Source organism: Heterodontus francisci, unplaced genomic scaffold (assembly GCF_036365525.1).
Source record: "Heterodontus francisci isolate sHetFra1 unplaced genomic scaffold, sHetFra1.hap1 HAP1_SCAFFOLD_598, whole genome shotgun sequence".
Lineage (NCBI taxonomy): Eukaryota > Metazoa > Chordata > Chondrichthyes > Heterodontiformes > Heterodontidae > Heterodontus > Heterodontus francisci.
The window spans coordinates 656,341-679,311 of record NW_027141529.1 but is presented as its reverse complement, the minus strand read 5'-3'; the positions used below and the strand labels follow the sequence as shown (position 1 = coordinate 679,311).

Here is a 22,971-nt window from a genome sequence, read left to right as displayed (position 1 = left end):
GAACTTGGAAAACAGTGACAGGATAGGACAAAGTCAACATGGATTTACGAAAGGGAAATCATTCTCGACAGATCTACTGGAATTCTTTGAGGATGTAACTAGTAGAATAGATAAAGGAGAACCAGTGAATGTGGCTTATTTGAACTTTCAGAAGGTTTTCGATAAGGTCCCACAAAAGAGATTAGTGTGCAAAATTAAAGCACATGGGATTAGGGGTAAGGTACTGACATGGATAGAGAACTGTATGGCAGACAGGAAACAAAGAGTAGGAATAAACAGGTCTTTTTCCGAGTGGCAGGCAGTGACTAGTGGGGTACCGCAGGGATCAGTGCTAGGACCCCAGCCATTCACAATATATGTTAATGATATAGATGAGGGAACTAAATGTAATATATCCAAGTTTGCAGATGACACAAAGCTGGGTGGTAGTGTGAGCTGTGAGGAGGATGTAGAGAAGCTCCAGTGTGATTTGGACAGGTTGAGTGAGTGGGCAAATACATGGCAGATGCAGTATAATGTGGATAAATGTGAGGTTATCCACTTTGGTGGCAAAAAGAGAAAGGCAGTTTATTATCTGAACGGCGATAGATTAGGAAAGGGGGAGGTGCAGTGAGACCTCGGTGTCCTTGTGCACCAGTCGCTGAAAGTAGGCATGCAGATGCAGCAGTTAGTTAAGAAGGAAAATGGTATGTTGGCCTTCATAGTGAGAGGATTAGAGTACAGGAGCAAGGATATCTTGCTGCAATTATACAAGGCCTTGGTGAGACCACATCTGGAATATTGTGTGCAATTTTGGTCTCCTTATCTGAGGATGTTCTTGCTGTGGAGGCAGTGCAGCGAAGGATCACCAGACTGATTCCTGGGAAGGCAGGACTGATGTATGAAGAGAGATTGGGTCAATTAGGCTTGTATTCTCTAGAGTTTAGAAGAATGAGAGGGGATTGCATAGAAACCTACAAAATTCTAACAGGACTGGACAGACTAGATGCAGGAAGGCTGTTCCCTATGGCAGGAGAGTCCAGGACCAGGGGTCACAGTCTAAGAATACAGGGTAAGCCATTTAGGACTGAGATGAGGAGAGATTTCTTCACCCAGAGAGTGGAATTCCCTACCACAGAAAGCGGTTGGGGCCAAATCATTAAATATATTCAAGAGTTAGATATAGCTCTTCGTACCAATGGGATCAAGGGATACGGGGAGAAAGCGGGAACAGGTTACTGAGTTTGGATTATCAGCCATGATTGTATTAAATTGCACAGCAGCCTCAAAGGGCCGAATGGCCTACCCCTGCTCTTATTTATCTATGTTCGATGTGTCCGACCCAAGCCCGAATCCGGACCCGGAAGTGTGACCTGACCCGACACGTCATCGGGTCCTGTTGCCGGCCTTTATTTCCAGCACATGGTTTTTATTTTAGATTTCTAGCATCTGCAGTATTTTGCTTTTATTTTATCCCAAACAAATCACTTTTTCTCACTGTACCTTCATCACTTGTGCAAGAAATACATTTTTTTTGGAAAAAAGTTTCACTTACCAATCCTGCATTGTAGCTTTAAGCCAAATGCCCGCTCACTGATGATTTCTGATTTGGGCAAAACTTAATTTCTTCAAGATCACAACTTTTATAATAAAATGCAGGTAGCATGTTATTTGTGTATAGCACGTGGAAAAGGTAGGATAACTTGACCAGAGCAGAAAGCTTTCTGGGTGAATGCCTTCAAAATAGTTAAGGTTACTTTTGGACAAACTAGTTTAGGATGATGGAAAAGTACAACAATGTGCTCCTCAAGGCCATGTAAAAAATCAGGCTAGAGGGACTTGACTGACCTGGACATGATGGGCTGAATGGCTGCCTTTCAAAGAACAGTACAGCACAGGAACAGGTCATTCGGCCCCCCAAGCCTTCGCCGATCTTGATGCCTACTGAAACTAAAACCTTCTGCACTTCCGGGGTCCGTATCCCTCTATTCCCATCCTATTCATGTATTTGTCAAGATGCCTCTTAAACGTCGCTATCGTATCTGCTTCCACCACCTCCCCCGGCAGCAAGTTCCAGGCACTCCCCACGCTCTGTGTAAAAACCTTGCCTCACACATCCCCTCTAAACTTTGCCCCTCACACCTTAAACCTATGTCCCCTAGTAACTGACTCTTCCACCCTGGGAAAAAGCTTCAAACTATCCACTCTGTCCATGCCGCTTATGACTTTGTAAACCTCCATCATGTCGCCTCTCCACCTCTGTCGTTCCAGTGAAAACAATCCGAGTTTATCCAACCTCTCCTCATAGCTAATACCCTCCAGACCAGGCAACATCCTGGTAAACTTCTGTACCCTCTCCAAAGCCTCCACATCCTTCTGGTAGTGTGGCGACCACAATTGTACGCAATATTCCAAGTGTGGCCTAACTAAGGTTCTATACAGCTGCAGCATGACTTGCCAATTTTTTACTGTATGCCCCGACCGATGAAGGCAAGCATGCCGTATGCCTTCTTGACTACCTTATCCACCTGCGTTGCCACGTTCAGTGATCTGTGGACCTGTACGCCCAGATCTCTCTGCCTGTCAATACTCCTAAGGGTTCTGCCATTTACTGTATACTTCCCACCTGCATTAGACCTTCCAAAATGCATTACCTCACATTTGTCCGGATTAAATTCCATCTGCCATTTCTCCGCCCAAGTCTCCAACCGATCTATATCCTGCTGTATCCTCTGACAATCCTCATCACTATCCGCAACTCCACCAACCTTCGTATCATCCGCAAACTTACTAATCAGACCAACTACATTTTCCTCCAAATCATTTATATATACAAACAGCTAAGGTCCCAGCACTGATCCCTGTGGAACACCACTAGTCACAGCCCTCCATTCAGAAAAGCACCCTTCCACTGCTACCCTGTCTTCTATGACTGAGCCAGTTCTGTATCCATCTTGCCCGCTCATCTCTGATCCTGTGTGACTTCACCTTTTGTACCAGTCTGCCATGAGGGACCTTGTCAAAGGCTTTACTGAAGTCCATGTAGATAACATCCACTGCCCTTCCTTCATCAATCATCTTCGTCACTTCCTCAAAAAACTCGATCAAGTTAGAGACACGACCTCCCCTTCACAGAACCATGCTGCCTCTCGCTAATCAGTCCATTTGTTTCCAAATGGGAGTAAATCCTGTCCCGAAGAATCCTCTCCAATAATTTCCCTACCACTGAGGTAAGGCTCACCTTTCATGCTGCAAATTTCTATGATTTTGGTACTGATGAGGTGAAAACATGGCAAAAACTGTTGAGACGAAGTTGAAGACAACTTGATTCAGCTTTGCATACAACTTGAGATGTCATTGCTCAGTGCTTATGTCAATCATGAAAATAAGTTATATGGGAAGCTTTTATCATTCAATAGTAGGGAGTTCCATAATTTTGTACCAGTGACGATGAAGGACCAGCAACATGTTTCCAAGTCAGGATGGTGTGCGACTTGAAGCAAACCTGCAGTTGGTGGTGTACCTTTGCATCGGTTGCCCTTGTTCTTCAAGGTGGTAGAGATCATGGGTTTGAAAGGCGTTGTCAAAGGAAAAAAGCCATGGTGAGTTTCTGCATTGTATCTTGTAGATGGTACACGCTTGTGCCATGGTGCACCAAGTGGGCTGCATTGGCCTGGACGTTATTGAGTTTCTTGTGTGTTGTTGGAGCTGTATGCATACAAGCAAGTGGAGAGTATTTCATCACACTCCTGACTTGTGCCTAGTAGATGATGGACAGGTGTTGGTTTTAGAGTCACTCACCACAGAATTGCTCCTGTAGCCACAGCAATTATGTGGCTGGTGCAGTTAAGTTTTTGGTCAATGTTAACCCAGCACCCCCAACCAAGGATGTTGATGGTGGGGGATACAGCAATGGTAATGCTGTTGAATGTCAAGGGGAGGTGGTCAGTTTCTCTATTGTTGGAGATGGTCATTGGCCAGCACTTGTGTGGCACAAATGTTACTTATCAGCCCAAGTCCAAACAGTATCCAGATCTTTATTAGCTGAGGGATTGAGAATGGAACCAAACACTGCAATTATTAGTGAATATCCCCACTTCTGACCCAGAACAATGCCCCGAGGAACTTGTGCATAACCTCCATCCTCATTAACTCTTAAGTTAGGGCAATCCTGCAAATAAAGCAAGTAATCACTTAAAGGCCCTCTTTGCCCACTCAGAGTACTTTTGACTTTCAACAATGCAGTAAAATGGATAATAGCGGATTGCTACACAACCCGCTACTACCCATCCCACCCATTACACACTGCTTGTACATACCCACGCAGTCTTTTACATGCTGCCTGCTACACAACCACTGTTACCCACCCCATCCATTCCATGTTACCTGTACATACTTGGCTGCTACGTGCCTGGCCCATTACACCTAGACCACTTTTATCACCCCACCAGTTACACCCTGCCTGTACTATCCTGCCCATTACACAACCTGCTGATTCCCTGCCCCCACCATTACCCATGCCTACTACCTGCCACACCAGTTCATTCTGCCCGTGCCATGCTACCCATTACACACTGACTTGTTTGTTAGTTACTTTGTGGATGCTATTTTTGGTATAATATGTATTGCAGTTTCACATAGAGGAAGAAGTGATTTTACTCACTAATAGCACTTCATATTTAGAAAAAAGCAGCCTTCATTATTTTCTGTATCATGGCCTGAATAGGTACAAACTGTTTAAAATAATCACACTTGGCACCACCACAGCTCAATTAACACTTAACACTACAGTATTGCTGCTTCATTTCTACTTGGCTGTTTTTTTTCCTTCTCTACGCAATGTGTAAATAATACAAAAACTTGTTAAAAAACACTTTAATCTGTTAGCATAGTATGAATGATCAGAAGCAGGCAATTCAACACATTGTGCTTGTGCCGGTTCGAAGAGCTATCCAATTAATCCCACTATCCCTCCGCTCTTTCCCCATAGCCCTGCAAATCTTTTCAAGTAGAGATCCATTCTTTTTTGAAAGTTACCATTGAATCTGCTTCCACTGCCTTTTCAGACAGCAGATTCCAGATCATAACACACTAATTTTTTTTCAAATAAAAACAAGAAATGCTGGAAATACTCAGCAGGTCTGGCAGCATCTGTGGAGAGAGAAGCAGAGTTAACTCTTTTTCAGATCATCTTCCAGCACCCGCAGTATTTTGCTTCTAATTTTTTTTCACGTTGCTTTTGGGTCTCAGGGAATCAAGGGATATGGGGACAGGGTGTTAAAGTAGGAGTTAATGCAGAAGACCAGCCATGATCGTATTGAATGGAGGAGCAGGCCCGAGGAGCCGTAAGGGCTTTTCCTGTTCCTATTTTTTATGTTATGCTCTAAATAATGAGTGATAAATGGGCACCAAAAATCACAGTGCTAACTAAAACTCCTTCAATCGTGTTATTCAGCTTTTTCTTTAAAAAAAGGTGAGCAACAAATTATCTAATGTTGTACAGAAGATAATGGCTGCTCTTTGGGTGGAGTGTCACTTATGCAATGCAGTTAGTTAAGACTGAAGCATGTAATCTTACATCAATACCAATCTTTTTCCACACAATCACCTTTGGCATTAGATGGAGAGAGAAATTTGTTTTCCAAAATGGATCTCAGTATGAAATAATGTTGGTGCAGTTTGTGACACTGGGATTTCAGGTGCTCAGTGGGAAGCATTGCCTTAGAGCATTCAATGGCCTTCTCATGCATTCCCCTTCATCAGATACCCATATAGTAGTTAACATACCTACTGCTGAATAAGTATTGAGATGCTGCCAGTTTCTAAATGGTACATAACATTAATTACACAATTATTGGACAACATAGATGAAGATTAAGCTAATTTTATATCTATTTGAGGCAGAGAAATAGGTTTTTGAATTACATTCATTTATATACCACCTTTAACATTATAGAAATACTCCAAGGTACTGTCCAAACCTGGATACCAAAAGAGTGGGGAGGGGTGATTATTGTAAATACCAAGGGCTAAAAATTGGTTTGAGCAGTTATTTGTACATGGGGTCGCAATTCACAGTCCCCCTCAACTCTCAGCACACTCTCATCCTGCTATCTGGCAGAGATGCTGGGTGCATTGGATGGCCTGCCAGTCTCCTGTCACTGCTGTTAAGCCCTCTCTGCAGCGCTGCAGACCCAGAGGCACTACAACAGCAGCCTTTACAACTGTTGTATTCTGTGTCGACAGATCACCAAACCCTCTGCCCTCTGTGAGGATGCAACAACACCCCTGCCAAATCTAGGAATTCACACCTCCAAAAACACTCGAGTATTTTCAGAGACTTTGCATTAACTGTTCAAAATTACCTTACCTGCAGCTTGAATGCTGGGCCTCTCACAGTAGGAGGTTTGTTCTTTTGCGTGTGACATGCAAATTTATTGAATAGATCTGCAGGTTCTAAATTTATCATTTGGGTATCGTACCAGTTGGTAAGGCTGTGTGATGTCACGTTAGGACAAGTTCATAAGCTTCCAGGGCAGCAGGAATGCTCGCACAAGTGCCCAAGATGGTGTGCTGTGCATGTTGTACCAGAAGCAACTAGTGACGCAGCATGAACCCCCACTAGTGTGACTGACCTCCTTAGCACCTTCTCCAGCAGCGCTACGGATCGGAATTCCACCCCCCCCCAAAAGTGCAGTTGGTGTCCATTGGGAGTTGAGAAGGCTTTTAAATCATGGAATCATAGAACCTTGCAGCACAGTAGGAGGCTATTCAGCTTGTCGTGCCTGTGCTGGCTCTTGAAAGCGCAGTCATGGTTAGTCCTTCAGTCCTGCTTTTTGTCTGGAACACCAAGTTCCTCACTTTCAAGTACCTCTCTAACTCCCCTTTAAAATTATTTATGGAATCTGCTTCCACCATCTTTTCACGTTAAGTGTTCCAGATGCTGACAACTTGATGAAAAAATCCCAAACATCTTGAATCCATGACCTCTGGTTATTGATTGACTTGCCAGAGGGGAAAAAAGTTTTCTCCATCTACTCTATCAAAACCTATTATCTTGAAAATCTCCATGAGGTCACCTCTTCACCTCCTCTGTACCCTTTCTAAAGCCATTACATCTTTCCTGAAGCGTGGTGCCCAGAATTGTCCTCAATACTCCAGCCGAGGATGAACTAGTGACTTAAGTTCTAGCATACTTTTATATTCTATTCCTAGTTATAAACCCAACTTGCTTTGCCTTCCTTAAATGCAGGAAAAAGGGAAAGAGGGTTTTCGAGAGTAGATCGGCCACAGAAAGAGAGGAAGTGCAGAGGAGACCACAGATCACAGACTGGGATGTAGGGCCGAAGGTTGTGGAAGAATGATAGGCAAATGGGACAGGACAATGAGCAGAATTGAGGTTGGAATTTGTGAATGATGCAGCTCCGGAAAGTACTGGAGAGGACTAGTCTTGATACAATGAGAATAATCAATGTTTCCAAAGACAGGAGGCGTAAATAAGCAGTTTGTGCGATGGATTAGACATGGGAAGCTCAATTCAGAGTCTGAGAGACCAATCATCTGGCTCAGGCTAAGTGAACAACTAGGGAGGACGAAATTTTGAGCAAGAGCCAAATGGTGTATGGCTGTGGTTTTCCCAATGTTCAATTGAAGTAACATTTAGCTCATTATGGCAATGTCAGATAAGCACCCTGACCAGAGAGATCATCATGGAAACAAGAGCACTTAAAGATGGATAAAGCTTGTCATCAGAACAATACAGAACCTGGCTATGGAAAGGGGCTTAAGGGCAGCAGGTAAATGAGAGAAAAGGACCAAGAATGAAACATTGGGGAGTCAAAGGATGAGAAGAAAAGGCAATGTTTAGGGGATGGGTACATATTAAAATAGCAATGGAATCAAGCAAAGGCAATATTTTGTTTGAATAGAAATTGCCTTGGACAAATGCTCCATTAATGCATTCACACACCAGGGAACTACTGCAAGCCTGTCAATAGGAGATTTTGATTCAACTCCATTGGGAAATTAATTCAAACCTGTATATTTTTATTAACATGATAGATTCATGGGTAACCTGCTGAGAATCTCCTGCTTTACAACGCCACATAACCACATGTAAAAGACAAGAGCAGTAAAATTGCTTTACAACCCAATAGCTTTGCACCCACCCAACTACCACACATTGCCAGCACAAGTATAACAAGGCGAGACCCCAAAAGGCAGCAATGTTTGTAAGATTTTACAACTTTTATCACCAAAATGTGAGTTTGTTACATCATGCAATAGAGCCATTCTTATTTATTTTGATGATATTACTGGGCAGTGTTAGTGGTTGTAATCTATAAGCATAGTAAAAAAAAAAATGAAGTCAAGATGTGGAAACCCTTATCCAGTCACATCTTTAAGGCCAATTTAATTGTAAAGTCTTATATTACACTAGTATAAGGCAACTGAAAATAAATTTAAAAAAAGCACTCACAGGAACAATTTCTACATGAATAGGAAGCAACTGAGCATTCTGAACTTAATTCAAGCTCACACTTGTAGACATTTAAATCTGGATTAAATACTGTATACATCTCAAGCTACAAACTCAGGTTTAATGTTATTGGGAGAAACATCAATGTATTTTTACATCTCTTATGGGTCTCATTTTGCAGACACTAAGGCCAGGGATGCAGTTTACCATATGTATCATGCTTTAAAATGCTCAGGCTGGGGCTTCTTTCCCTCCACATGATGATCATTCATCTTACTCCACTCCATATACAAAAAGTGAGCAGCCTTGATTTGCTCACCATTGTTTTGTTTTAATATTACACAATTATCAAAAGTCTAGAAAACTTTGTAAACCTGTGGCACAGATGCAGTGCTCATCTCTCTTCTCTTCGCTCTGGAATTCCAGACTTGATTAAGGTTGCCTTGTACTGCTGCAGGCAGCCACAGATGCTTTTTACAAACCCTTTGGAGAGAGGAAACAGTGGAAAACCTATGTCAGGGTAACCACGCTTCTCAGGGAGGAAGCTCCTATAACTCTTTCGCCTTCTTTTTGGTTTGACAATAGCTTGTGATGAGCCCTTCTGCTCCAAAGTTAGGGAGCAGGTTTCAGCTGTGGCCTGTAGTTGCTCAGTAGGATCAGTCTCTAGACATATATTTTCATCTGAACCAGCTTCTGCTAGCAATCTCTGCTGCACATTGCTCACATAATCTTCAGAATTTTCCACTCCAAGCTCTTTAGTGGCCTGAACAGATTCAACAACCACCTGTGCTGCAGATGGCGAGATTTGCTCCACTCGACTGTCTGCTATATCAGAAGAGCAGATATGAGCGGACTCATCCTCAGCACTATTGCCAAGTTCGATGCTTCTTTGGACCATTTCATTGATTTCCAGCCAAGACTCCATTCTGTACACAAGTCGCCACCCATTGGTGTAGAAGTGCTCTTTTATTTCCTGCTCAAATATTTCCACAGGTTTCTGAATGAGCTGCATCATGGATTGCACCAGTTTTATAAGAGCCATCTCATTGTAACAGCGACTGTTCTCATAGCCCTCCTGAAGGCCACGGTCACTGTCAAACCCAGCCTCATTGTAATAGGGTTCATTCACAAGGATCAGCCCTGGAAAAGCAATCATGGAGTACTTAGAATTAAATTGAGATAGCAAAACAAAAAACCTAAATGAGAAATGACAGCCTACATACATACATTCATAATGTGTTGCTGGATCAAGTATTGTAGATTCCAATATCAAGTTTACAAACATTGAACAGAATTAACAGCAGAGAATATAAACTGCTGATCTATACTACTGTTGACAATGTGTTTCTCAAATACACGGCAGAAACTCACAGCTTTCACCTCGGTTATATAATTGGTTCATCTTAATTTCTGCTCCAAAACTTAGTTCACAATAGGCTAAGAATCATCAATAATCAGCTTCCTTTACTAACACATTCAATACCTCCCTGAACTTTAACGTATAGGTTTCTTTAAAAACAGGAAGAAACCAACCCTTATTTTCATCACCATAACTGCAATCATAGGAACATCCCTAATTGCCTTGAGGTTGGTGGTGAATGCCTTCTTGAACCGCTACAGTCCATCCGGTATGGGTACTCCCATAGAGATGTTAGGGAGGGAGTTCTAGGACTTTTACCCAGCGACAGCATATATTTCCAAGAAAGGATGGTGTGAGAACATGCTCCCATGCACCTGCTGCCCTCGTTCTTCTAGGTGGTACAGGTCGCAGGTTTGGAAGGTGTGGCACAAATGTTACTTGGCACTTATCAGCCCAAGCTTTCTTGTATGTGGGTTGGGCCTAGGACACTAGCCTGAGGAACTCCTGCTGTGATGTCCTGGTGCTGAGATAATTGGTCTCCAACAACTTCAACCATCTTCCTTTATGCTAGGTATGACTGTAACTAGTGGGAAGTTTTCCCCAGATTTTCATTGACATCAATTTTGCTCTGGCTCTTTGATGCCATACTCAGTCAAATGCTGACTTGATGTCACGGGCAGTCACCCTCACCTCACCTCTGGAATTCAGCTCTTTTGTCCATGTTTGGACCAAGGCTGTAATGAGGGCTGGAGCTAAGTGGCCCATGCGGAACCCAAACTGAGCATCAGTGAGCATGTTATTGCTGAGTAAGTGTCGTTGACAGTGCTTTCGCAATCCCATGTGGCTACTTAGGCCTGCAGCTCACCAATCTCATCTACGATGCTCTGGCCATTTACGCACATGTACTCTAAACACATCTTAGGCTACGCTTACTATACCACCAATCTTTGCGCCACCAGCAAAAATGGACATATGGCTCTCAATTGTGCAATCCAGGTCATTAATAAATAAATATAGTGAATTGTTTATGTCCCAGCACAGATCATTGCAGGACACCACTAGTCACTTCCTTCCAATTCAACAACCTACCCATTATTCCTATTCAGCCTCCCCAAGCTCCTAACCAGATCCATAATTTGCCTTCAATTTCATGAGCTTTAATTTTTAAGCTAACAGTCTCTTCTGTGGAACGTTACTGAAAGCCTTCAAAAAGACTAAATGAACTACATCACAGACATTCCCCTGTCCACTATAGCGACTTCCTCAAAAACATGTCCAAGTTAGCTCTCTCTACTCAGCTGAAATTTTTCTAAGTGTTCAATGACTCCATCCTTAAATTATAGATTCCAATAACTTCCCCACAACAGATGTTGGACACCAAACACAGAACTTACAAGAGAGAAAGGCGCCATTAGCTCCACCCAGTCTGGGTTGGAGTTTATCCTCTCCGATAAGCAGTATCCCAATCCCACATGCTTGCCCTGTTTCCAGATCCCTTTATTCCAACTTCTCTTCAACCATCTGATCTATTCTTAAATGTTAAGGTCGCGCCTTCAATTATCAACTCCAGTACTGCATTCAACAGCCTTGTAACCCACCTGATCTCTCTCCTAAATCTTATATTTAACTATATCTGTCCCCTTAGCTACTGGAATCAGTGCTTCTACCTTAGGCTACGCTTACTATACCATGTCATAGCCCTTCATTTTAAACACATTTATCAAATCATCCTGTAACCCGTTATAATAAAAAAAAAGTCCAATTTTTTTTTAAACCTTTCTTCATATATGGAGCAGGCAGCATATTAATCAGCTAATTAAATGTAGACCAAAAAGACTACACTTCGAACTATCCAGATCTGTAAGGTTCATTCAATTTGCAGCGCAGATACCAATGTCATTGAGGAAACCACTGTCAATAGCAGATTTTGATTTTATTCCTTTTTCTATTCTTTTATGGGACATGGGCATCGCTGGTAAGGCCAGCATTTGTTGTCCATCCCTAACTGCCCTTGACAACTGAGTGTCTTGCTAGGCTACTTCAGAGGGCAGTTAAGAGGCAACCACATTGTTGTGGCTCTGGAATCACATGTAGACCAGACCAGGTAAGGACAGCAGATTTCCTTCCCTAAAGGACATTAGTGAACCAAATTTTTTTTTCCACTATAATCGATGATAGTTTCTCGGCACCATTACTGAGAATAGCTTTCAGTTCCAGATTTTTAATTAATTGAGTTTAAATTCCACCAGCTGCTGTGGTGGGTTTTGAACCCAGGCCCCAGGGTATTAGCTTGGGCCTCGATGACTAGCTCAATTACATTACTGATATGCCACCATCTATGCAACTCAATTCCATAAGGAGTTTAAAAGAACAATTTAAAAATTGTGAAGTTAACGAGTGAGAAGTTTGCACAGTGTTTAATGATATGCCTCGCCATAAAACAGTGGTTAGCACCGCAACCTCACAGCTCCAGTGACCCGGGTTCGATTCTGGGTACTGTCTGTGCGGAGCTTGCAAGTTCTCCCCGTGACCGCGTTAGTTTCCGCCGGGTGCTCCGGTTTCCTCCCACAGACAAAGACTTGCAGGTTGGTAGGTAAATTGGCCATTGTAAATTTCCCCTAGTGTAGGTAGGTGGTAGGGGAATTGAGGGAAGGTGGGGATGTGGTAGGAATATGGGATTAATGTAGGATTAGTATAAAAGGGTGGTTGATGGTCGGCACAGACTCGGTGGGCCGAAGGCCTGTTTCAGTGCTGTATCTCTAAAATAAAATAAATAAAATAAAAATAAAAACCAAACTACAAGCTCTCTACAAGCAGTCGAGAAATAACAGGCTCTGGGCATGACCCTTCCTATGGAAACCTCTCAGATTCCAAATGAGAGAAACATGGATAATTATTGGCATGTCAGAAGCCTGCCTCAACAGAAACAAAGCAAAACGCTCAATGCTATTGAATCCTTCGAGATCCATCCCTTTACCCCCTCAAGGGATGAGCTGACGAATTAATTTTGATGAGCAGAGGAGCTTCCAGTTGATTATAGCTTTAAAACTGTCAAATTTTGGCTTTTGTAAATAAAGAAAATTACAATCAAATCAATTCCAAACAAAATTGGGAGACAGCGGGGTGGTGGGGAAGGAAGACAGTAAGACAATGAGGATGTAAACATACATTCCTTAGAGGAATCAAAATTCCACTGGAAAAGTACTACTGCCATAGTTAACCAGAGAAGTTAAGGATAGCATTCGTTTAAGCAAAGACTGACACTGTTGACCAAAAGATGGAGGATTTAAAAGAAAAAACAGCAAAGAATGTCCAAGAAATTGACAGACAGCTAATAGAATGAGGGCAAACTAGCAAGAAATATTAAAACAGATTCTAAGAGTTTTTAAAAAGTATGCAAAAGGGAAGAGATTAGCGGAAAATAAAACAGGAGTCCGTTAAAGGCAGAGTCAGGAGAAATTATAAATGGGGAATAAGGAAATTGCAAAGAGACAAAACAAATTTGTTGTGCCTGTCTTCAGAGTAAAGATACAAAGAACAGCCGGCGGAGCAGCAGGAGAAGGTAGCGACTCTTCGGTGGGTGAGTGAAGGCATCAGGAGCTGTGTTTTAGAAGTAAGTACTTACTGTTTTACTTACTGTTTTCCTTGTCTTTGAGTTTCTTTTGGCGCCGGAGGAACCGGAAGCTGGTCGGCAGCGAGGACTCCTGGGTAGGTATTTTCCTTAAAGGTGCGGAGCTCCGTGGACTCGGCCTCATTTCCCGGCGGAGCAGCAGGAGAAGGTAGCGACTCTTCGGTGGGTGAGTGAAGGCATCAGGAGCTGTGTTTTAGAAGTAAGTACTTACTGTTTTACTTACTGTTTTCCTTGTCTTTGAGTTTCTTTTGGCGCCGGAGGAACCGGAAGCTGGTCGGCAGCGAGGACTCCTGGGTAGGTATTTTCCTTAAAGGTGCGGAGCTCCGTGGACTCGGCCTCATTTCCCGGCGGAGCAGCAGGAGAAGGTAGCGACTCTTCGGTGGGTGAGTGAAGGCATCAGGAGCTGTGTTTTAGAAGTAAGTACTTACTGTTTTACTTACTGTTTTCCTTGTCTTTGAGTTTCTTTTGGCGCCGGAGGAACCGGAAGCTGGTCGGCAGCGAGGACTCCTGGGTAGGTATTTTCCTTAAAGGTGCGGAGCTCCGTGGACTCGGCCTCATTTCCCGGCGGAGCAGCAGGAGAAGGTAGCGACTCTTCGGTGGGTGAGTGAAGGCATCAGGAGCTGTGTTTTAGAAGTAAGTACTTACTGTTTTACTTACTGTTTTCCTTGTCTTTGAGTTTCTTTTGGCGCCGGAGGAACCGGAAGCTGGTCGGCAGCGAGGACTCCTGGGTAGGTATTTTCCTTAAAGGTGCGGAGCTGAGTAAACCCGAGCCACTACACATGTAGTGTCTCCCGCCCATCCTCCTCCTCTAACCTAATAATAAGACCCTTTTTACCCTCCTCCTCTAGCCAAAAAGGACTGAACAGGTAAGCTATTTACTGTTTTTGTTAATATCTATAGTTGTACTTAACTAAGGGGTAATTGAATAAAAGAAATGGCAGCCAGTGTAGTGTCTTGCTCCTCCTGCAGAATGTTCGAGGTGAGGGAAACCTCCGGTGGCCCTGCCGACTTCACCTGCTGGAAGTGCATCCGTCTCCAGCTCCTATCAGACCGTGTTAGGGAATTGGAGCTGGAGCTGGATGAACTGAGGATCATTCGGGAAGCTGAGGGGTTGATAGATAGAAGCTACACGGAGGTCGTTACTCCACAAATCAAAGGCAGCTGGGTAACAGTTAGAGGTGGGAAGAGGTCAGTGCAGGGATCTCCTGTGGTCGTTCCCCTCAACAACAAGTATACAGTTTTAGATACTGTTGGGGGGGACGGCCTATCGGGGGCAGGCTGCAGTGACCGGGCCTCTGGCACGGGGTCCTGCACTGTGGCTCAGAAGGGAAGGAGGGAGAATGGGAGAGCACTAGTCATCGGGGACTCGATGGTGAGGAGTACGGACAGGCGGTTCTGTGGGCGCAGGCGAGACGCACGGATGGTTTGTTGCCTCCCTGGTGCCAGGGTCCGTGATGTTTGTGATCGCGTCTTCAGGATCCTTAAAGGGGAGGGGGAGCAGCCAGAGGTCGTGGTGCACATTGGCACCAACGACGTAGGAAGGAAGGGTGGCACAGATGTTAGAAGTGAGTTTAGGGAGTTAGGCTGGAAGCTGAAAGCTCGGACGGACAGAGTTGTTATCTCTGGTTTGTTGCCGGCGCCACGTGATAGTGAGGCTAGGAATAGGGAGAGAGCACAGCTGAACACGTGGCTGCAGGAATGGTGTAGGAGGGAGGGCTTCCAGTTCTTGGATAATTGGACTGCATTCTGGGGAAGATGGGACCTGTTCAAACAGGACGGGCTCCATCTGAACCAGAGGGGCACCAATATCCTGGGAGGGAGGTTTGCTAGTACTGTTCGGGAGGGTTTAAACTAGTTTGGGAGGGGGATGGGAACCGGACTTGTAATCCAGGGACCAGTGGGTCCACTCAGAAAGACAAAGAGTGTAGTGAGGTATTGGGGAAGGTAGCACTGTCACAGAGGACAGATGGGCACGGAGAAGGGTTAAAGTGCGTATACTTCAACGCAAGAAGCATCAGGAATAAGGTGAGTGAATTGAAGGCGTGGATGGGCACTTGGGACTACGATGTTGTGGCCATCACTGAAACGTGGATAGGTGAGGGGGAGGAATGGTTTTTGGAGGTACCTGGTTATAGATGTTTTCATAAGATTAGGAATGGTGGTAAAAGAGGTGGGGGGGTGGCATTGTTAGTTAGAAATAGTGTAACAACTGCTGAAAGAATTTTCGAGGAGGATCTGCCGACTGAGGCACTGTGGGTTGAGGTCAGGAACAGGAAAGGAGCAGTCACCTTGATGGGAGTTTTCTATAGGCCCCCCAATAGCAGCAGGGAGGTGGAAGAGCAGATTGGGAAACAGATTTTGGAAAGGAGCAGAAGTCACAGGGTAGTAATTATGGGGGATTTCAACTTCCCAAATATTGATTGGCAACTCTTTAGATCGAATAGTTTGGATGGGGTAGTGTTTGTGCAGTATGTCCAGGAAGCTTTTCTGACTCAGTATGTAGACTGCCCGACCAGAGGGGAGGCAATATTGGATTTGGTACTAGGTAATGAACCAGGGCAAGTGATAGAGCTGTTGGTGGGCGAGCACTTTGGAGATAGTGATCACAATTCTGTAGCATTCACTGTGGTAATGGAGAGGGATAGGTATGTGCAACAGGGCAAGGTTTACAATTGGGGGAAGGGTAGATATGATGCTGTCAGGCAGGAACTGAGGAGCATAAGTTGGGAGCATATGCTGGCAGGGAAGGGCACGGTCGAAATGTGGAACTTTTTCAAGGAGCAGATAATAGGGGCCATTGATAAGCATGTCCCTGTCAGACAGGGAAGGGATGGTCATGTGAGGGAACCGTGGTTGACAAGAGAGGTTGAGAGTCTTGTTAGGAAGAAGAAGGATGCGTATATAAAGTTGAGGAAAAAGGGCACAGGCATAGCTCTGGAGGGATACAAGATGGCCAGGAAGGATCTGAAGAAAGGGATTAGGAGAGCTAAGAGAGGGCATGAAAAATGCTTGGCGGGTAGGATAAAAGAAAACCCCAAGGCCTTTTACGCGTATGTCAGAAATATGAGGATGACTAAGGGGACCATAGGTCCGGTCAGGGACAATAGCGGGAGACTGTGTGTTGAGCCGGAAGAGATAAGTGAGGTTTTGAATGAGTACTTCTCTTCGGTATTTACGAATGAGAAGGGGTGTATTACTGAAGAGGACGGTGGGAAGCAGACTGGTAAGCTCGAGGAAGTGCTCGTTAGGAGGGAAGATGTGTTGGGGTTTTTGAATAACTTGAAGATAGACAAGTCTCCCGGGCCTGACGGGGTATATCCAAGGATGTTATGGGAAGCAAGGGATGAAATTGCAGAGCCGCTGGCAATGATCTTTTCATCTTCTCTGCTGACGGGGGTGGTACCAGGTGATTGGAGGGTGGCAAATGTTGTGCCCCTGTTCAAGAAAGGGAATAGGAACAACCCTGGGAATTACAGGCCAGTTAGTCTTACTTCGGTGGTAGGCAAGTTGATGGAAAAGGTGCTGAGGGATAGGATTTCTGAGCATCTGGAAAGACACTGCTTGATTCGGGACAGTCAGCACGGTTTTGTGAGGGGTAGGTCTTGCCTCACAAGCCTGATTGAATTCTTTGAGCAGGTGACCAAGCAAGTGGATGAGGGTAAACCAGTGGATGTGGTGTACATGGATTTTAGTAAGGCATTTGATAAGGTCCCCCATGGTAGACTTATGGAGAAAGTCAGGAGGCATGGGATAGTGGGGAATGTGGCCAGTTGGATTAAGAATTGGCTAACTGATAGAAGGCAGAGAGTGGTCTTAGATGGTAAATACTCAGCCTGGAGCCCAGTTACCAGTGGCGTGCCGCAGGGATCAGTTCTGGGTCCTCTCCTGTTTGTGATTTTTATTAACGACTTGGATGAGGAAGTCGAAGGGTGGGTCAGTAAATTTGCAGATGATACAAAGGTTGGTGGAGTTGTGGATACCGAGGAGGGCTATTGTCGTCTGCAAAGGGACTTGGATAGGTTGCAGTGCTGGGCTGAAAAGTGGCAGATGGAGTTTAACCCTGAAAAGTGTGAGGTCGTCCATTTTGGAAGGACAAACATGAATGCAAAATACTGGGTTAACGGTAGGGTTCTTGGGCATGTGGAGGAGCAGAGAGACCTTGGGGTCTATGTGCATAGATCATTGAAAGTTGCAACTCAAGTGGATAGGGCTGTGAAGAAGGCATATGGGGTGTTAGCGTTCATTAGCAGAGGGATTGAATTTAAGAGCCGTGAGGTGATGATGCAGCTGTACAGGACCTTGGTAAGGCCTCATTTGGAGTACTGTGTGCAGTTCTGGTCGCCTCATTTTAGGAAGGATGTGGATGCCTTGGAGAGGGTGCAGAGGAGATTTACCAGGATGTTGCCTGGAATGGAGAATAAGTCTTACGAGGAAAGGCTGAACATTCTAGGCCTCTTCTCATTAGAAAGGAGAAGGATGAGGGGTGACATGATAGAGGTTTATAAGATGATCAGGGGAATAGATAGGGTAGACAGTCAGAAACTTTTTCCCCGGGTGGAGCAAAGCGTTACAAGGGGTCATAAATTTAAGGTGAAGGGTGGGAGATATAAGGGGGATGTCAGGGGAAGGTTCTTTACCCAGAGAGTGGTCGAGGCATGGAATGCCTTGCCCGGGGAAGTTGTTGAGTCAGAAACTTTAGGGACTTTCAAAAGGCTTTTGGATAGGTATATGGATAAAGGAGAATGATGGGGTATAGATTAAATTGTCCTTGACAGAGGACAAAGGATCGGCACAACATTGTGGGCCGAAGGGCCTGTTCTGTGCTGTATGTTCTATGTTCTATGTTCTATAATGGATAACAAAGGGCCTATTGATAGCAAGGAACTTAAAGTAGTTAGTAAAGAAAAAACTTGGGAGAAATTACTGCAACTAAAAGCTGACAAATTCCCTGGACACAATGGTCTACACCTTAAGAGTTTTCTGTAATAAAAATGGTGGTTTCAGAAATTACAGATGCATTGTTTTAATCTCCCAGAATTCCCTAGATTCTAGAACTGTCCCCATGGATTGGAAGGTAGCAAATGTGACTCCACTATTCAAGAAAGGAAGGAGATTAAAAACAGGGAACTATTTGTTAGCCAGTTAATAGGGAAATGCTAGAATCCATTAAGGACATTGCAATAGGGCACTTGGAAAGTCAAAATTGATTAGGCAGGGTTAACACTTTCATAAAAGGGAAATCGTGTTTGACAAATCTATTAGGTTTTTTGTGAAGGTGTCACTAGCAGGGTGGATAAGGAGGAAACCGGCGGATGTAGTATATTTGGATTTTCAGAGGGTATTCAATATGGTATCACACAAGAGGTTGATGCACAATATTGGCATGAATTGAACATTGGTTAATGGACAGAAACAGAGAGCAGGAATAAATGGGTCATATTTAGGATGGTAGGGCTTGGCCATGTGAGCCGCATGGAAGATGGCAGGATCCCCAAAGACACATTGTACAGCGAGCTCGCCACTGGTATCAGACCCACCGGCCGTCCATGTCTCCGCTATAAAGACGTCTGCAAACGCGACATGAAATCGTGTGACATTGATCACAAGTCGTGGGAGTCAGTTGCCAGCATTCGCCAGAGCTGGCGGGCAGCCATAAAGACGGGGCTAAATTGTGGCGAGTCGAAGAGACTTAGTAGTTGGCAGGAAAAAAGACAGAGGCGCAAGGGGAGAGCCAACTGTGCAACAGCCCCGACAAACAAATTTCTCTGCAGCACCTGTGGAAGAGCCTGTCACTCCAGAATTGGCCTTTATAGCCACTCCAGGCGCTGCTTCACAAACCACTGACCACCTCCAGGCGCATATCCATTGTCTCTCGAGATAAGGAGGCCCAAAAGAAGAAGGGTGTAACTACTGGAGTGCGGTAAGGGTCAGTGCTTGGGCCTCAGCTATTTACAATATATATCAGTGACTTGGATGAGGCAACTACGTGTTTGCTGACAATGCAAAGCCAGATGGGAAGGTAAGCTGTAAGGATGACGCAAAGAGACTGCAAAGGGATACAGATCAGTTAAGCGACGAAAGAAAAAGGCAGCGATGGAGTAGTCAGAGTCATTTATGGCACAGGGGGATGCCATTTGGCCCATCTGGTTCATGTTGGCTCCCCATGGAGCAAATCAGTCAGTCCCATTCCCCTACTCAATTCCCCGCAGCCCTGCAACTTTATTTCCTTCAAGTGCCCATCCAATTTACTTTTGAAATCATTCAACATCTCCGCTTCCAGAACCCACGTGGGCAGCAAGTTCCAGATCATTACCACTCGCTGCATTAAAAAAAGTTCTTCCTCACATTCCCCCTGCATCCCTTGCCCAAAACCTTCTACCTGTGTCCCCTAGTCCTTATACCATCAGTTAATGGGAACGGTTTTTCCTAGTCTAACTTGTCTAAGACTATCTTAATCTTGGGCACTTCTATCAGATCTCCCCTCAATCTCCTTTGCTCCAAGTAGAACAACCCCAGCTTTTCCAACCTAACCTTGTAACTAAAATCCCCCATCCCTGGAACCATTCTGGTAAATCTCCTCTGCACCCTCTCAAAGACCCTCGTATCCTTCCCAAAGTATGGTGACCAGAACTGTACGCAATACTCTAGTTGGGGCCTAATCAGAGCTTTCTAAAGGTTCAGCATAACTTCCTTTCTTTTGTACTCTATGCCTCTATTTATGAAGCCCAAGATCCCATAAGTTTTGCTAACCACACTCTCAATATGTCCTGCCACCTTGAAAAATCGATGCACATGAACCCCCAGGTCCCTCTGTTCCTGCATGTTCTTTAGAATAAGCCATTAAGTCTAAATTGCCTCACCCTATCCCTTCTGCCAAAATGCATCTCACACTTATCTGTATCAAATTCCATCTGCCACTTGTCTGCCCATTCTGTTAGTCTATGTCCTCTAACAGGCAGCTCGTATCATCCTCACTGTTTGTCACTCCTCCAAGTTTGGTTTCATTGGAAAATTTTGAAATTCTACTCCGTATAATGTGGGGAAGTGAGAAATTATCCACTTTGGTAGGAAGAATGGAAAAGCAGAATATTTTTTGAAAGATAAGTGACGAGCAAGTGTTACTATGCAGAAGGATTTGGGGTGTCCTTGTACACCAATCACAGAAAGTTAACATGCAGATATAGCTACTAAGAAGGCAAATGGTTATGCAAGGGGATTGGAGTACAAGAGTAAGTCATGCTGTAATTATATAGAGCTTTGGTGAAATCATGCATGGAGTACTGTGTACAGTTCTGGGCCCCACACTACAGGAAGGATGTGATTGCACTGGAGATGGTGCAGAGGAGATTCACCAGGATGTCGCCTGGGCTGGAGCATGTTAGCTATGAAGAGAGACTAAAAAGGCTAGGGTTGTTTTCCTTAGAACAGAGAAGGATGAGGGGGGTCATGATTGAGTTTACAAAATTATGAGGGCATTGATAGGTTATATAGGAAGAGACTTTTTCCCTTAGCGGAGGGGTCAATAACAGGGGCCATAGATTTAAGGTAAGGGGCAGGAGGTTTAGAGGGGATTTGAGGAAAATTTTTTCACTCAGAGGGTGGTTGGAATCTGGAACACACTGCCTGAAGTGGTGGTAGAGGCATGAACCCTCACAACATTTAAGAAGTATTTAGATGAGCACTTGAAATGCCATAGCATACAAGGCTATGGGCCAAGTGCTGGAAAATGGGATTAGAATAGTTAGGTGCTTGATGGCCAGCACAGAGACGATGGGCCGAAGGGCTGTTTCTGTGCTATATAACTAAGACTGAGACGAGATTTTTTGGACACTAAGGGAATTGAGAGAGATGAGGATCAGGGGGGAAAAGTTGAGTTGATGTAGAAGTTCAGCCATGATCGCAATGAATATGGCATACTCCAGCTCCTACTTTTTTTTACGTTCTCACATTCTCATGGATGAGATACCAAAGGGCAACCAGTGCTTGTAGAGCGAAACCTCAGTTAGAGTCAGAGAATTCAGCAGGTGGACAGGGTGCTTATGTGATCAACATGCCAGACAGTACCAGAAAAACTTTGAAGATGACATTCAAAGCAACATTGCATAATTTGGGTAAAAATCATGAAGTGAAAGTCATCAGGAAATCCTTTCTAGTATTCAGCAAAATCCAGATAAGTGGCAGTACAGGATTTGCTGGATTCCTGTAAGCAACCGTCACAAGTACAAGTAGTTCAACACTTTGCTCAGCACTAACCTTGAATTGATATCAGCACTTGGAGAAGACTGGATTTACTTGTCCACCTCTCAGTTCCCTAAACCAAAAAAGAAGCTAAATTATTAAATGGTGGGAAAGAGAGCAAATTAAATGTGATTCTTGAATGAAGCAGGATATAGAAGCATAAATCCAAGTAGACACAGTACATACTATGTGGATGTGGAATTATGGCTTCACTTGAATTCCATTCTTTTATTTGATAGGACTGTAACTAAGGTTCACAAGGAGGACAAAGGCTCCCATTACACCATCACTATTGCTGGCAACAAGCACATGTTTATCAAAAGATTTGTTTGTGATCTAATTTGGCTGGATTGATCAATCCTACCTGAATGCAGATTATTCCGTCCCTGGGGAGAGTCAGCAAGCAAGCATGGACGCGAGTGCCAGTGAGAGACCGAGAGTGTGGGCACCAAAGAGATCAATCAAGCAAACGTGGGCCAAAGAAAGGAAACAAAGAACCATGCAAACACATTGGAAAGAATGGCCTCCTTCTGTCCTGTATCATTCAATGATTTTACAGAAGGACTTGCCTTTCTATACTGCCATTTATGACCTCAGGACATCTCAAAACGCTTTGCAATTCATAGAATGGTTACAGCACAGGAATCAAAGAAATCATAGAAAGTTTAAAGTACAGAAAGAGGCCAATTGGCTCATCATGCCTGTGCCAGCTAAAAAACAATCCACTCATTCTAATCCCACCTGCCAGCATTTGTTCTGTAGCCCTGCAGATTACAGCACTTGAGGTGCATATCCAGACTCCTTTTGAATGAGTTGAGGGTTTCTGCCTCAACTACCCTTTCAGGCAGTGAGTTCCAGACCCCCACCACCCTCTGGGAGAAAAATCGTTTCCTCATTTCCCCTCTAACTTTTCTACCAATCACTTTAAATCTATGCCCCCTAGTCACTGACCTTTCTGCTAAGGTGAATAGACCCTTCACCTCCACTCTACCCGGGCCCCTCACAATTTTGTACATTTCAATCAGATCTTCCCTCAGCCTTCTCTGTTCTAAGGAGAACAACCCCAGCCTATCCAATCTTTCCTTATAGCTGTATTTTTCCAGTCCTGGCAACATCATCGTAAATCTCCTCTGTACCCTCTCCAGTGCAATTACATCCTTTCTGAAATGAGGTGACCAGAACTGCACACAGTACTCAAGTTCTGGCTTAATCAATGAGTTTCAGCATGACCTCCCTGCTTTTATATTCCATACCTCGGCTAGTAAAAGGATTCCATATGCCTTC

The 22,971-nt window shown here is 44.2% G+C and overlaps 1 protein-coding gene across 1 annotated transcript in view; it reads right to left on the bottom strand.

The window, feature by feature from the left end:
- Positions 1-8,004: 8,004 nt before the first annotated feature.
- The window catches only part of LOC137363988 ((E3-independent) E2 ubiquitin-conjugating enzyme UBE2O-like), a 336,360-nt gene continuing 321,393 nt past the window's right edge, over positions 8,005-22,971 (bottom strand). Inside the window, 2 exon segments of the mRNA XM_068027481.1 lie at positions 8,005-9,598; positions 21,703-21,760. Coding sequence (XP_067883582.1) covers positions 8,853-9,598; positions 21,703-21,760 — 804 coding nt within the window. The 3' untranslated portion in view covers positions 8,005-8,852.